The following is a 13,759-nucleotide window of genomic DNA, read 5'->3' on the forward strand; positions in this document are numbered from 1 at the left end:
GGGGTGGACGGGCGGCGGCGGCTACGGAGGTAGCGGCGGCGGGGGGCCAAGAAGAGCGGGAGCGGCGGCGGCGGCTAGGTTGAAGCGTGGTAGCGGTGCTCGAAGTAGGCGAAGAACCCGATAGCATGACGAAGACCGGTGCAGACGGTGGCGTTCCCGCGCCAAGGGAGGCGGCGCGACGCATACCACAGGGGTCGACGCGCGGTGACGGCAGAGCGGACCGCGGGCGCGGCGCTACGGCCCGAAGGGGCGACGCAGCGGCGGCAGGCGGGTCGGGGCGACGGCGGGAAGACCTCTGGGCGGCGGGGACCGTGGGCCGCGACGCTGCGGCCCGAAGGGGCGACACAACGGTGGTTCGCGAGTCGGTGCAACGCGGGGACGGCCTCGGGGCGGCGGGGGGACCGCGTATCGCGACACTATGGCCCGAAGGGGCGACGCAGCGGCGACGCTGCGATGCCCGACGGGACGCAGCGGCGGCGCTGCGGCCCGACGGGGCGACGCAGCGGCAGCCCGATGCTCGATCGGTGGAGAGGCACGCTGAACTCGGGGACGATCTTCACGGGACCTGCGGAGGCGCGCGTAACCGACGGGCCAGGTCGGTCGCGAGGCGTAGATGAGGCGGATCGCGGCGGCGAGCGGTGATCAAGCCGATCGCGCGTGAGGTCGGGGACGCCGCTCGATGGAGGCGGTGGTGGCGGCGGAGTGAATGGCGACGACGGACGGCGTGGGACGTCGTGCGGACGAGCTTGTCAGCACCAACACCAGGCTGCCAAAGCAACACCGGCACCCGGGCAGCGGCCCGAGAGACAACGGAGCAGCGCGCCCGAGTTGAGGCAGCCGACGCAGCCGTCCCCGCAGCAGAGGAGGCCGGCGAGGTAGACCGCCGGGCCGCCGTGCAGACGCGGCGGAGGCGGGTGATGTGGATCGATGGGCGGGCCGGCGCGCGAGCGACGACTATGATTGGCCGTCGCATGGCGCAAGGCCGCCGGGTCGGGGCGATGCAGGTGTCCCGGTCGGAGCAGGGCGGTGACGGACGAGACCGACGCGCGGACGGCGGCTGGCCCTGACGGGCCGCCTCGGCGCGTGGCCCGTGGTCGGAGGAGAGGCCGGCTGGTCGCGCCGGGGTCGGAGTAGAGGCGCTCGAGGTCGATGGCGGCGGTGGGTGACGCAAACCGGTCAAGAATAGATCAGAAAACCAAAAAAAAACCGCGCGGTCAAGATAACCGACGGGGAGAGAGAAAACCTCAGAGCAAGGCTCGGAGAAAAGACTCTCTAGGACAGTCGGTCAACGGCACGGCCCCCGGCGGCGGTCATGGAGGCCGACCGCCTCGGGGGCGGCGCACGGGTGCGGTAGCGGCGGTGGCTAGGGTTTAGAATCGACTTGCGATAGATACCATGTTAGAAGGGAGAGAGGGATTTGATAAAATTGTTGATGTATTGCTTTAGCATCGTGGGTATATATATAGAAGTAAAATCATCTACTTAGAGTACAAGACAAGTCAGAACAAATTCTAGTCTATCTTATCTTTCCTAATAAACATTATATTCAACAGGGCGAACTAACTACACATCATCGGTCTTGTCCTATATGGCACATGAAATCTGCCTTCTAGTGTCAAGATTCGTGCAAAATTGAATCGACAGCGATCCAGGTGTGTGAACAAACGAGTTAGAGAAGTGCCACACATGTGGGCGGTAGTGTTTCCAAAAGAGAAAACACTGCACTTACGGATGACGTGTGATGAAGCAGCATTTTTTTGTGTGTGTGAGAAAATATCATTCATTCATTTCCAGTTCTTGTCACTGCACAACCTCAGGTACGTCCATTTGTTCGTGCCTAAGTTGATCTCGTTAACTCTGCAGCTTACATGCACAAAAAGAATCACATCTAGCGGTCGAACAAATTGAATTCACGAATCACGAGGAGGAAGTTTCTTCTTTGCATAGTTTCCGGCTGAGGGTGCTGAAGTTGGCTCGCGAGAACTGGCGGGACGCGTTCCTCCAGTCCGCCCCGGACTTCATCATCAGCTCGAACTCCTGGTAGCTGATGCGTCCGTCCCGGTCGGTGTCGACGTCGCGGATGATCTCGAGGATGGCCTGCTCGTTGGGTCCCAGCTCCTGCCGGAGCTCGTCGATCTCGATGAAGCCGCTGCCGTCCTTGTCGAAGTAGCGGAACGCCGCCGCCAGGTACTTCTCGTTGGTCATCTTCTTGAGGTGCAGCGACACCGTGACGAACTCGTCGCAGTCCAGCGTCCCGTTGCCGTCCGTGTCCGCGGCCTCGAGCAGCATCCTGATCTCCGACTCCGGCACGCGCTGGCCGTTGATGTGGAGGCCCTCCACGAGCTCCTCCAGCGACAGGTTGCCGTTCTTGTCCTTGTCCATGAGGTGGAACATCTGCACGTACTTGTCCAGCTCCTCCACCGGCATGTTCCGCGCCACCACGCCCAGCGCCTTCTTCTTGAACTTGTTCATCGCCGAGAACTGCTGCAGCCGAGACCGCACCGCCTCGCCCAGCGACACGTTCGGCGCCGTCTCCGCGTTCTTCAGCCACGGGTGCTCTGCCAATCACAAACACAATGCCTGCGTTAGTTCTACGTCCATCCACACCACGTGCTAATCAGTAGAAGTGCAATGGTGCGGTACCAAGAACTTGCGCGGCCGTGAGCCGGGCGGCGGGGTCGGGGTCGAGCATCCCCCTGATGAGGTCCTTGGCGTTGCCGGACACCCTGGGCCAGGGCTCCCGGTTGAAGTCGAGGCCGCCGCGGATGATGGCCTGCGCGATCTTCTCGTCGTTGTCCCCCCAGAAGGGCGGCACACCGCAGAGGAGGATGTAGAGGATGACGCCGGCGCTCCACACGTCCACCTCCTGCCCGTAGTTGCGCTTGAGGACCTCGGGGGCCATGTAGTAGGCGCTCCCCACCACCTCCGTGAAGCGATCGCCGGGGTTGAAGAACACCGAGAGGCCGAAGTCGATCACCTTGAGGGGGGCGTCCTCGGATTTGTTGGCGAACAGGAAGTTCTCCGGCTTGAGATCACGGTGGATCACCCCGTTCGAATGGCACAACTGCGTTCGAATGGAAACTTAGTTAGTTCGTCGCCTTCGTTGCGAGATTGGTGCGCAAGAACGTTGATCGAGAAGCGTGTTGAGGTGTTCTTGAACGAATCTTGCATGCGGGTTGCGTACCTGGATGACGTTGACGATGGTGCGGAAGATCTTGGCAGCGGCTCGCTCGGAGTAGTGGCCGCGGGCGACGATGCGGTCGAAGAGCTCGCCGCCCTCGCAAGAGCTCCATGACGAGGTGCACGGAGCCTTCCTGTCCTCGCGGGCCTCTCGCAGCCGCACAACGGCCGAGCCACCGCGGGCTGACATGCGCCGCATGATGGCCACCTCCCGCCGCACGTCGGCCGCGTGCGCCGCCGCGGGCGGCGGCGGCTCTCGCGGCGGCCTCGCGCCCCCGCCACCCGCGGCCTTGCGGTTCGCCCCGCGGCCGCCCCGGCGGCGGTGCCTCCGGATGGTCTTGCACGCGAGCGCCTCGCCCGTGGCGGCGTCCTTGCAGCGGCGCGTCACCCCGAACTCCCCGCGGCCGAGCTCCTTCCCCAGCACGTAGCGCCGCCCGAACTCCGCGGACGTCATCTTGGCCACGAGCTCCTCCTCCTCGGTGCCGCCGGCGGGGCCGTCGCCATTGTTGCGCCTGGAGCTGCCGTGGTCGCTCTTCTTGGAGGAGCGGTCCGAGCCCGTGCGGGCGCTGCTGGTGCTGGCCCCGGAGGCGGCGGCGGCGTCGCGTTCGGTGACTGGGAGGACGAAGGAGAGGTTGCGAGGCGGCCGCGCAGCTTCCGCGAGCAGGCGTAGGCGGAGTAGCAGCCCCCCATCGAGCCACCTCCCTCGCCGAGCCCGCCGCGAAGGCGCTCCTGCCCTGCACTGCCCCCTCTCTTCCCCTCTCCCTGCCTTCCTCGCGTCGGGGCCGCGCGTGGGCGTGCCGCGTTTGTTGGCGCGTCGACGGGGGGTCAGCCTGTCCCGCGCTGCGGCTCGCCGCGAGATCCTGCATGGCCGCCTCTGTCGTGGCCGCGGCGGCCCACGCGCGCCCTACTTATGCTGCCCGCGGGACGGGACGGGTGTGTACAGGTTGGAGTGCGGAACGCGGTGTCACCCGGGGGGAAAGGGAGAGTTAATACGCGCCACGATCGTGGCCGCGTAGGGCTGCGTGCCGCGCCATCTACGGCTGCTAGACGCTGCACGTGGCAGCTGCGCCATATACCCGAGAGAACCGACGGCTGTAGAATGTTCGTGCGCACTGATACCTGTCACGTTTCCTTTGTCCTTGGGCAACAAGATTCCATCGGGTTTGTGCTGTGAAGCAACGCGGGAGACGGTCTGGACGGTCGGATGCTGTGCCGTTGGGGAAGCCGGCTGGCCGTGCAAAGATTGCTTGTTCCACCGTTCATTTTACTCCCTCCGATCTGAAATATAAGTCTTTTTAAAAAAATTACTATAAACTACATACGAAGCAAAATAAATAAATCTACACTCTAAAATATATCTATATACATCCGTATATATTTGTAGTGAAATCTCTAAAAAGAGTTACATTTAGGAACAGAGGGAGTACACGGCACTGAAAGACAAGTACGCACGGCGAGAAGATGGCACCTTGTCAAATGGAATAGGATTTGTAGGTCTAAAGAAAAAGGGAGTTTGGGAGTAAACGACCTTAGAAACAAAATATAAGTTTTATGGTCAAATGGTGGTGGAAAAGACTCAAAATGATGTGGCACAAGACATTGTGAAGGGCAGATACCTAGCTAACAAGACTGTGGCCACAGTGAGTTCCAGATTTTCAGACTCCCCTGTTGAGCTCTTCTGAAAATCAAAGATTTATTATACTCCCTCCGTTCTTAAATATTTGTCTTTCTAAAGATGTTGACAAATGACTACATACGGAGCAAAATAAGTAAATCCACACTCTAAAATATGTCTATATACATCCGTATGTGGTAGTCCATTTGAATCTCTAAAAAGACAAATATTTAGGAACTCGGAGGGAGTACATGATTTGTACAAAAATTAAAGTTAAATCTGGGACTTAGCTAGAGTTGGAAGTACTCCATCGATGGGCTAACCCTATTTTGTGTCCAATTTCCTCAACTTTTCTGATATCTATGTTGAATAAGATTGTAGTGTTAGTAAATTTTATACTGTTGACACATGTATCTTGTTTCGGAGAAGACTCAACACAGATATGTTGGGGCGGTGGTAAACTTTATGTAAATGTATTTCTAACATTCAATTATTTGATGAGAAAGACAGTGTAAACTGAGGGTTAAACAAGACAGCTTGTTACACAACCAAATCCATGTATAAGTGGTTAGAGAAACCTCCTAGTGGATGCAATTTCAAATGGATTTGGAAGGCTAAACTACCTCTCAAAATTCAAATATTTCTATGGTAGTTGTATTTAAGACGTTGTGCTTACTCGGCAAGTGATGCAATAAGGAAATTGGTCTGATAATCCTAGTCGTTCCTTCTGTAGAGAACCAGAGTCGTCTCAACATCTTTTCTTCACATGTCCACTGGCTCGGGTGGTCTGCCAATCCATCAGAGTGGTGCTTGGGACTGACTTGTGTCCGAACAATTATTGGCAGTATTTTGCATGGTGCTACACTTTTCTCCCTTGTGGGGAAAAGTTTTATACTATTGGCTTAGCGACTATATCTTGGGACACTTGGTTAGCTCAAAATCGAGCCACTTTTGAGGAAAAAACTAATGAAAACTCCTTTTGAGATCGTTTTCTCCATGTGATCCTTCTTATTGTATTGGTCACGTCTCCAGCAGGGCGAAGATGTGGTAAAACTTTGTTCTGGTGTTGAGATAATCAGATCAAGCACGGTGAACTTGATGAGGATCTGCAATGCGTCCAGGCAGCCGATAGCAAGGGAGTGAAGAAGGTTGCAGGTCCATGGTGCTATGCACTTGAAGTTAGCCGATCGTGATAGTCTCCCTTGATTTGGATCGAGTGATTCGCCCTTGATTTATGTCAGTTATGATTTGATCAACGAGATGATTTTTGTTCACTCCAGCTCGAACTCGTGATAGTCTCTTGGGGGGTTGAGCTTCCTCTTCCTCTTCTTCTTGATCATCTTGTGCTTGAGATGAAGGCGAAGGAGGTTGATGACGATCTTGTTGAACTTATTCTTATTGTCGAATGCCACTTGTGGAATCCGATTCATTGCCTTGAAGTAGCGGGCCCCACTTCAGTAGAAGGAGCACTTTTTTTTATTTCCACGGGTTTCACATTCCCAATAGCTAAGTCCTTTGAAAGGATCGATATAGTTGACTAGAGGGGGGTGAATAGGCAACTAACAATTTTAGCTTTCTTAACAATTTAAACTTTGCATCAAAGTAGGTTGCCTAGATATGCAACTAGTGAGCAACCTATATGATGCAGCAAGATAGGAACACAAGCAAGCAGAGATATAACACAAATAAGCTTGCACAAGTAAAGGCACGATGAATAACAAGAGGAGACGGTGAAGACGAGGATGTGTTCTGAATCCTTCCCGTTGAAAGGGAAGTACGTCTCCGTTGGGAGCGTGTGGATGCACAATGCTCCCCAAGAAGCCACTAGGGCCACCGTATCTCCTCACGCCCTCACACAATGCGAGATGTCGTGATTCCACTATTGGTGCCCTTGAAGGCGGCGACCCGAACTTTACAAACAAGGTGGTGCTCTCTCCACAACTAATTGGAGGCTCCCAACGAAACCACGAGCTTCACCACAATGGATATGGCTCCGAGGTGACCTCAACCATCTAGGGTGCTCAACACCCAAGAGTAACAAAATCCACACAAGAAATTATGCGGAAGCAATTATCCTTTGGTGAGATGTAGATTTAGTCTCCTCCTTCAATCCCTAGCAAATCAAACAAGTTGAGTGGCTATGGAGAGAGATCGGGCAAGAGAGCTGAAGTGCATTAATGGTGGATTAAGGAGGTCAAAGGTGAGAGTGGTAGGTGGGAGAAAGACTCTATATAGCAACCCTAAAAATCCAGCCGTGCTGCGTCAGCCCGCAGCGGAACACCCTTGTCCCGTACAACCGGACCACGGTGTGGCTGCAGAACCCTACCCAGGCGGTATAACCGGCCACTGGGCGGTAGTAACCGGTAAAAAAATGACCGGACCAACGCCCAGCCACCGCACAACTACCACCTCAGAACAGAGACGAGACCGATACTTGCGTGCAAGACCGGAACAACCGCATGGCCTTGAGCTCTTGGAGGCGAAGTCTGAGCGGAAGAACCGCTCAACCACCGTGTACCGTCAACGAGGATTGCGGATCAACCGGGCCACCACCGCCCGAGAACCGCATCAAAACAGAACCTTGAGCGGTACTTGAGCAGTGCATGGCTGGAACCACCGCCCTAGCCTTTGTTGAGCAAGGTGGTGGTACCACCGCCCGGAGGCAGCGGTACAACCGCTCGATAAAAGCTGGAGAGCGACAAGGTCCAGCGGTACAACCGCTCCAGGGGGCGGTACAACCGCTGGGAAGAGCAGAAAACAGAAGGAAAGATAGGGGGAACACTCTCTCTCACAACTGAGGAAGACAAATGAGGGGTGAGGAAAGTGTACGTGAAAAGATTCCCCCAGAGCTTCCTAATGAGGATTCCCTGTTGATAGTATGGGTACTCTACGACCAAAGAAAATAAAAGCGTAGAGGACACGTCTTCGATCTTTTCTTACGAGAGGCAATAGCAATCCGATGTAAGCCTAAGCATCAAGAACCTGAAACATATAGCACACGATTAGACCAACAAAGGGTTGTCATCATCATCCAAAACATAAAGTAGGGAAATGCCCTTTCAATCTCCCCCTTTTTGGTGGATGATGACAACAACACGATTTGCAAGAGATAAGTCAATGAAATCTAGACGGAACTCCCCCTGAATATGTGCCCCAATAGGAACTAGCTGTTAGAAAGCATGGGCACACTTTCAAGATTGTTGGAAATATGCCCTAGAGGCAATAATAAATTGATTATTATTATATTTCCTTGTTCATGATAATCGTTTATTATCCATGCTAGAATTGTAATGATAGGAAACTCAGATACATGTGTGGATACATAGACAACACCATGTCCCTAGTAAGCCTCTAGTTGACTAGCTCGTTGATCAATAGATGGTTACGGTTTCCTGACCATGGACATTGGATGTCGTTGATAACGGGATCACATCATTAGGAGAATGATGTGATGGACAAGACCCAATCCTAAGCCTAGCACAAAGATCGTGTAGTTCGTATGCTAAAGCTTTTCTAATGTCAAGTATCATTTCCTTAGACCATGAGATTGTGCAACTCCCGGATACCGTAGGAGTTGGGTGTGCCAAACGTCACAACGTAACTGGGTGGCTATAAAGGTACACTACAGGTATCTCCGAAAGTGTCTGTTGGGTTGGCACGAATCGAGACTGGGATTTGTCACTCCGTGTAAGACGGAGAGGTATCTCTGGGCCCACTCGGTAGGACATCATCATAATGTGCACAATGTGATCAAGGAGTTGATCACGGGATGATGTGTTACGGAACGAGTAAAAGAGACTTGCCGGTAACGAGATTGAACAAGGTATCGGGATACCGACGATCGAATCTCGGGCAAGTACAATACCGCTAGACAAAGGGAATTGTATACGGGATTGATCGAATCCTCGACATCGTGGTTCATCCGATGAGATCATCGTGGAACATGTGGGAACCAACATGGGTATCCAGATCCCGCTGTTGGTTATTGACCGGAGAACGTCTCGGTCATGTCTGCATGGTTCCCGAACCCGTAGGGTCTACACACTTAAGGTTCGATGACGCTAGGGTTAAGGAATGATATACGTGGTTACCGAATGTTGTTCGGAGTCCCGGATGAGATCCCGGACGTCACGAGGAGTTCCAGAATGGTCCGGAGGTAAAGATTTATATATGGGAAGTCCTGTTTTGGTCACCGGAAGAGTTTCGGGGTTTATCGGTAACGTACCGGGACCACCGGGAGGGTCCCGGGGGTCCACCAAGTGGGGCCACCAACCCCGGGGGGCCACATGGGCTGTAGGGAGTGTTCCTTGGCCTACATGGGCCAAGGGCACCAGCCCCACTAAGGCCCATGCGCCTAAGAGATGGAGAGGGGGCAAACCCTAATGGGATATGGGCCTTAGGGCCCATATTGATGCGCCTCCCTCTCCCATCCCCTCTTGGCCGCCCCCTTGCTCCCCATCTAGGGCTGCCCCCCCCTAGGGGTGGGAACCCTAGAGGGGGGCGCAGCCCCTCCCCTTCCCTATATATATTGAGGCATTGGGCTGCCCAGAAGACAGGCGATTCGATCTCTCGTTGGTGCAGCCCTGCATCTCTCTCTCCCTCCTCTTCTGTAGTGCTTGGCGAAGCCCTGCAGGATTGCCATGCTCCTCCATCACCACCACGCCGTTGTGCTGCTGCTGGATGGAGTCTTCCTCAACCTCTCCCTCTCTCCTTGCTGGATCAAGGCATGGGAGACGTCGTCGGGCTGTACGTGTGTTGAACGCGGAGGTGCCGTCCGTTCGGCACTAGGATCTCCGGTGATTTGGATCACGACGAGTACGACTCCTTCAACCCGTTCTCTTGAACGCTTCCGCATAGCGATCTACAAGGGTATGTAGATGCACTCTCCTTCCCCTCGTTGCTGGTTTCTCCATAGATAGATCTTGGTGACACGTAGGAAAATTTTGAATTTCTGCTACGTTCCCCAACAGTGGCATCATGAGCTAGGTCTATTGCGTAGATTCTATGCACGAGTAGAACACAAAGTAGTTGTGGGCGTTGATTTTGTTCAATATGCTTACCGTTACTAGTCCAATCTTGATTCGGCGGCATTGTGGGATGAAGCGGCCCGGACCGACCTTACACGTACTCTTACGTGAGACTGGTTCCACCGACTGACATGCACTAGTTGCATAAGGTGGCTAGCGGGTGTCTGTCTCTCCCACTTTAGTCGGATCGGATTCGATGAAAAGGGTCCTTATGAAGGGTAAATAGCAATTGGCATATCACGTTGTGGTTTTTGCGTAGGTAAGAAACGTTCTTGCTAGAAACCCATAGCAGCCACGTAAAACATGCAAACAACAATTAGAGGACGTCTAACTTGTTTTTGCAGGGTATGCTATGTGATGTGATATGCCAAGAAGAATGTGATGATGATATGTGATGTATGAGATTGATCATGTTCTTGTAATAGGAATCACGACTTGCATGTCGATGAGTATGACAACCGGCAGGAGCCATAGGAGTTGTCTTAATTTATTTATGACCTGCGTGTCAACATAAACGTCATGTAATTACTTTACTTTATTGCTAACCATTAGCTGTAGTAGTAGAAGTAATAGTTGGCGAGACAACTTCATGAAGACACGATGATGGAGATCATGATGATGGAGATCATGGTGTCATGCCGGTGACGATGATGATCATGGAGCCCCGAAGATGGAGATCAAAAGGAGCAATATGATATTGGCCATATCATGTCACTATTTGATTGCATGTGATGTTTATCATGTTTATACATCTTATTTGCTTAGAACGACGGTAGTAAATAAGATGATCCCTCATAAATTTCAAGAAAGTGTTCCCCCTAACTGTGCACCGTTGCGAAGTTCGTTGTTTCGAAGCACCACGTGATGATCGGGTGTGATAGATTCTACGTTCACATACAACGGGTGTAAGACAGATTTACACACCAAACACTTAGGTTGACTTGACGAGCCTAGCATGTACAGACATGGCCTCGGAACACAAGAGACCGAAAGGTCGAGCATGAGTCGTATGGGATACGATCAACATGAAGATGTTCACCGATGGTTGACTAGTCCGTCTCACGTGATGATCGGACACGGCCTAGTTGACTCGGATCATGTAATCACTTAGATGACTAGAGGGATGTCTATCTGAGTGGGAGTTCATAAGATGAACTTAATTATCCTGAACATAGTCAAAAGGTCTTCGCAAATTATGTCGTGCTCGCGCTTTAGTTCTACTGTTTAGATATGTTCCTAGAGAAAATTTAGTTGAAAGTTGATAGTAGCAATTATGCGGACTAGGTCCGTAAACTGAGGATTGTCCTCATTGCTTCATAGAAGGCTTATGTCTTAATGCACCGCTCAGTGTGCTGAACCTCGAACGTCGTCTGTGGATGTTGCGAACATCTGACATACACATTTTGATAACTACGTGATAGTTCAGTTAAACGGTTTAGAGTTGAGGCACCGAAGACGTTTTTGAAACGTCGCGAAACATATGAGATGTTTCGAGGGCTGAAATTGGGATTTCAGGCTCGTGCCCACGTCAAGAGGTATAAGACCTCCGACGATTTTCTTAGCCTGCAAACTAAGGGAGAAAAGCTCAATTGTTGAGCTTGTGCTCAGATTGTCTGAGTACAACAATCATTTGAATCGAGTGGGAGTTGATCTTCCAGATGAGATAGTGATGTTTCTCCAAAGTCATTACCACCAAGCTGCTAGAGCTTCGTGATGAACTATAATATATCAGGGACATATATGATGATCTTGAGATATTCGCGATGTTTGACACCACAAAAGTAGAAATCAAGAAGGAGCATCAATTGTTGATGGTTGGTGAAACCACTAGTTTCAAGAAGGGCAAGGGCAAAAGGGATACTTCATGAAACGGCAAATTCAGCTGCTGCTCTAGTGAAGAAACCCAAGGTTGAACCCAAACCCGAGACTAAGTGCTTCTGTAATAAGGGGAACAGCCACTGGAGCAGAATTACCCTAGATACTTGGTAGATGAGAAGGCTGTCGATAGAAGTATATTGGATATACATTATGTTAATGTGTACTTTACTAGTACTCCTAGTAGCACCAGGGTATTAGATACCGGTTCGGTTAAAGTGTTAGTAACTCGAAACAAAAGCTACGGAATAAACGGAGACTAGCTAAAGGTGAGATGACGATATGTGTTGGAAGTATTTCCAAGGTTGATCAAATATCGTACGCTCCCTCTACCATCGAGATTGGTGTTTGCGTTGAGCATAGACATGATTGGATTATGTCTATCGCAATACGGTTATTCATTTAAGGAGATAATGGTTACTCTGTTTATTTGAATAATACCTTCAATGGTCTTACACCTAAAATGAATGGTTTATTGAATCTCGATCGTAGTGATACACATGTTCATGCCAAAAGATAGTAATGATAGTACCACCTACTTGTGGCACTGCCACGTAAGTCATATCGGTATAAAACGCATGAAGAAGCTCCATGTTGATGGATCTTTGGACTCACTCGTTTTTGAAAAGATTGAGACATGCGAACCATGTCTATTGGTAGATATGCATGAAGAAACTCCATGCAGATGGATCGTTTGGACTCGCTTGATTTTGAATCACTTGAGACATGCAAATCATACCACATGGGCAAGATGACTGAAAGGCCTCGTTTTCAGTAAGATGGAACAAGAAAGCAACTTGTTGGAAGTAATACATTTTGATGTGTGCAGTCCAATGAGTGCTGAGGCATGTAGTGGATATCGTTATGTTCTTACTTCACAGATGATTTGAGTAGATGTTGAGTATATTTACTTGATGAATCACGAGTCTGAATTATTGAAAGGTTCAAGTAATTTCAGGGTGAAGTTTAAAGATCGTCGTGACAAGAGGATAAAAGATCTATGATATGATCATAGAGATGAATATCTGAATTACGAGTTTGGCACAGAATTAAGACATTGTGGAAATTGTTTCACAACTAATACAGCCTGGAACACCATAGTGTGATGGTGTGTCCGAACATCATAACTGCACCCTATTGGATATGATGCATACCATGATGTCTCTTATCGAATTACCACGATAGTTTATGGGTTAGGCATTAAAGACAACCACATTCACTTTAAATAGGGCACCACGTAATTCCGATGAGATGACACCGTATGAACTATGGTTTAGAGAAACCTAAGCTGTCATTTCTTAAAAGTTTGGGCTGCGACGCTTATGTGAAAAAGTTCAGGCTGATAAGCTCGACCAAAGCGGATAATGCATCTTCATAGACGACCCAAAACAGTTGGGTATAACCCTGTCTCAGATCCGAAAGCAATGGGAGGTTGTTTCTAGAATCGGTCCTTCTCGAGAAAAAGTTTTCTCTCGAAGGAATTGAGTGGGAAGGATGGTGGAGACCTTGATGAGGTTTGAACCGTCTCTTCAACTAGTGTGTGGCAGGCACAGGAAGTTGTTCCTGTGGCACCTACACCAATTGAAGTGGAAGCTTATGATAGTGATCATGAAACTTCAGATCAAGTCACTACCAAACCTCGTGGGATGACAAGGATGCATACTACTTCAGAGTGGTACGTGATCCTGTCTTGGAAGTCATGTTGCTAGACAACAATGAACCTACGAGCTATGGAGAAGCGATGGTGGGCCCGGATTCCGATAAATGGCTCGAGGCCATAAAATCCGAGATAGGATCCATGTATGAAAACAAAGTGTAGACTTTGGAAGAACTACTTGATGGTCGTAAGGCTGTTAGGTACATATGGATTTTAAAAGGAAGACGGACAATGATGGTAAATGTCACCATTAAGAAAGCTCGACTTGTCGTTAAGAAGTTTCCCGACAAGTTCAAGGAGTTGACTACGGTGAGACTTTCTCACTCGTAGCGATGCTAAGAGTCTGTTGGAATTATATTAGCGATTACTACATTATTTATGAAATCTTGCAGATAGGATGTCAAA

The 13,759-nt window shown here is 50.9% G+C and overlaps 1 protein-coding gene across 1 annotated transcript; it reads right to left on the bottom strand.

Moving 5' to 3' along the window:
* Positions 1-1,721: 1,721 nt before the first annotated feature.
* On the bottom strand, positions 1,722-4,089 carry LOC125521493 (calcium-dependent protein kinase 21-like). The gene is given in 4 exon segments (XM_048686545.1): positions 1,722-2,558; positions 2,644-3,064; positions 3,185-3,816; positions 3,819-4,089. Coding segments are annotated over 4 exon segments (1,746 nt in total). The 5' UTR covers positions 3,871-4,089; the 3' UTR covers positions 1,722-1,917.
* Between the last annotated feature and the right edge of the window lie 9,670 nt (positions 4,090-13,759).

The sequence above is a fragment of the Triticum urartu genome, chromosome 7, assembly GCF_003073215.2.
Source record: "Triticum urartu cultivar G1812 chromosome 7, Tu2.1, whole genome shotgun sequence".
Lineage (NCBI taxonomy): Eukaryota > Viridiplantae > Streptophyta > Magnoliopsida > Poales > Poaceae > Triticum > Triticum urartu.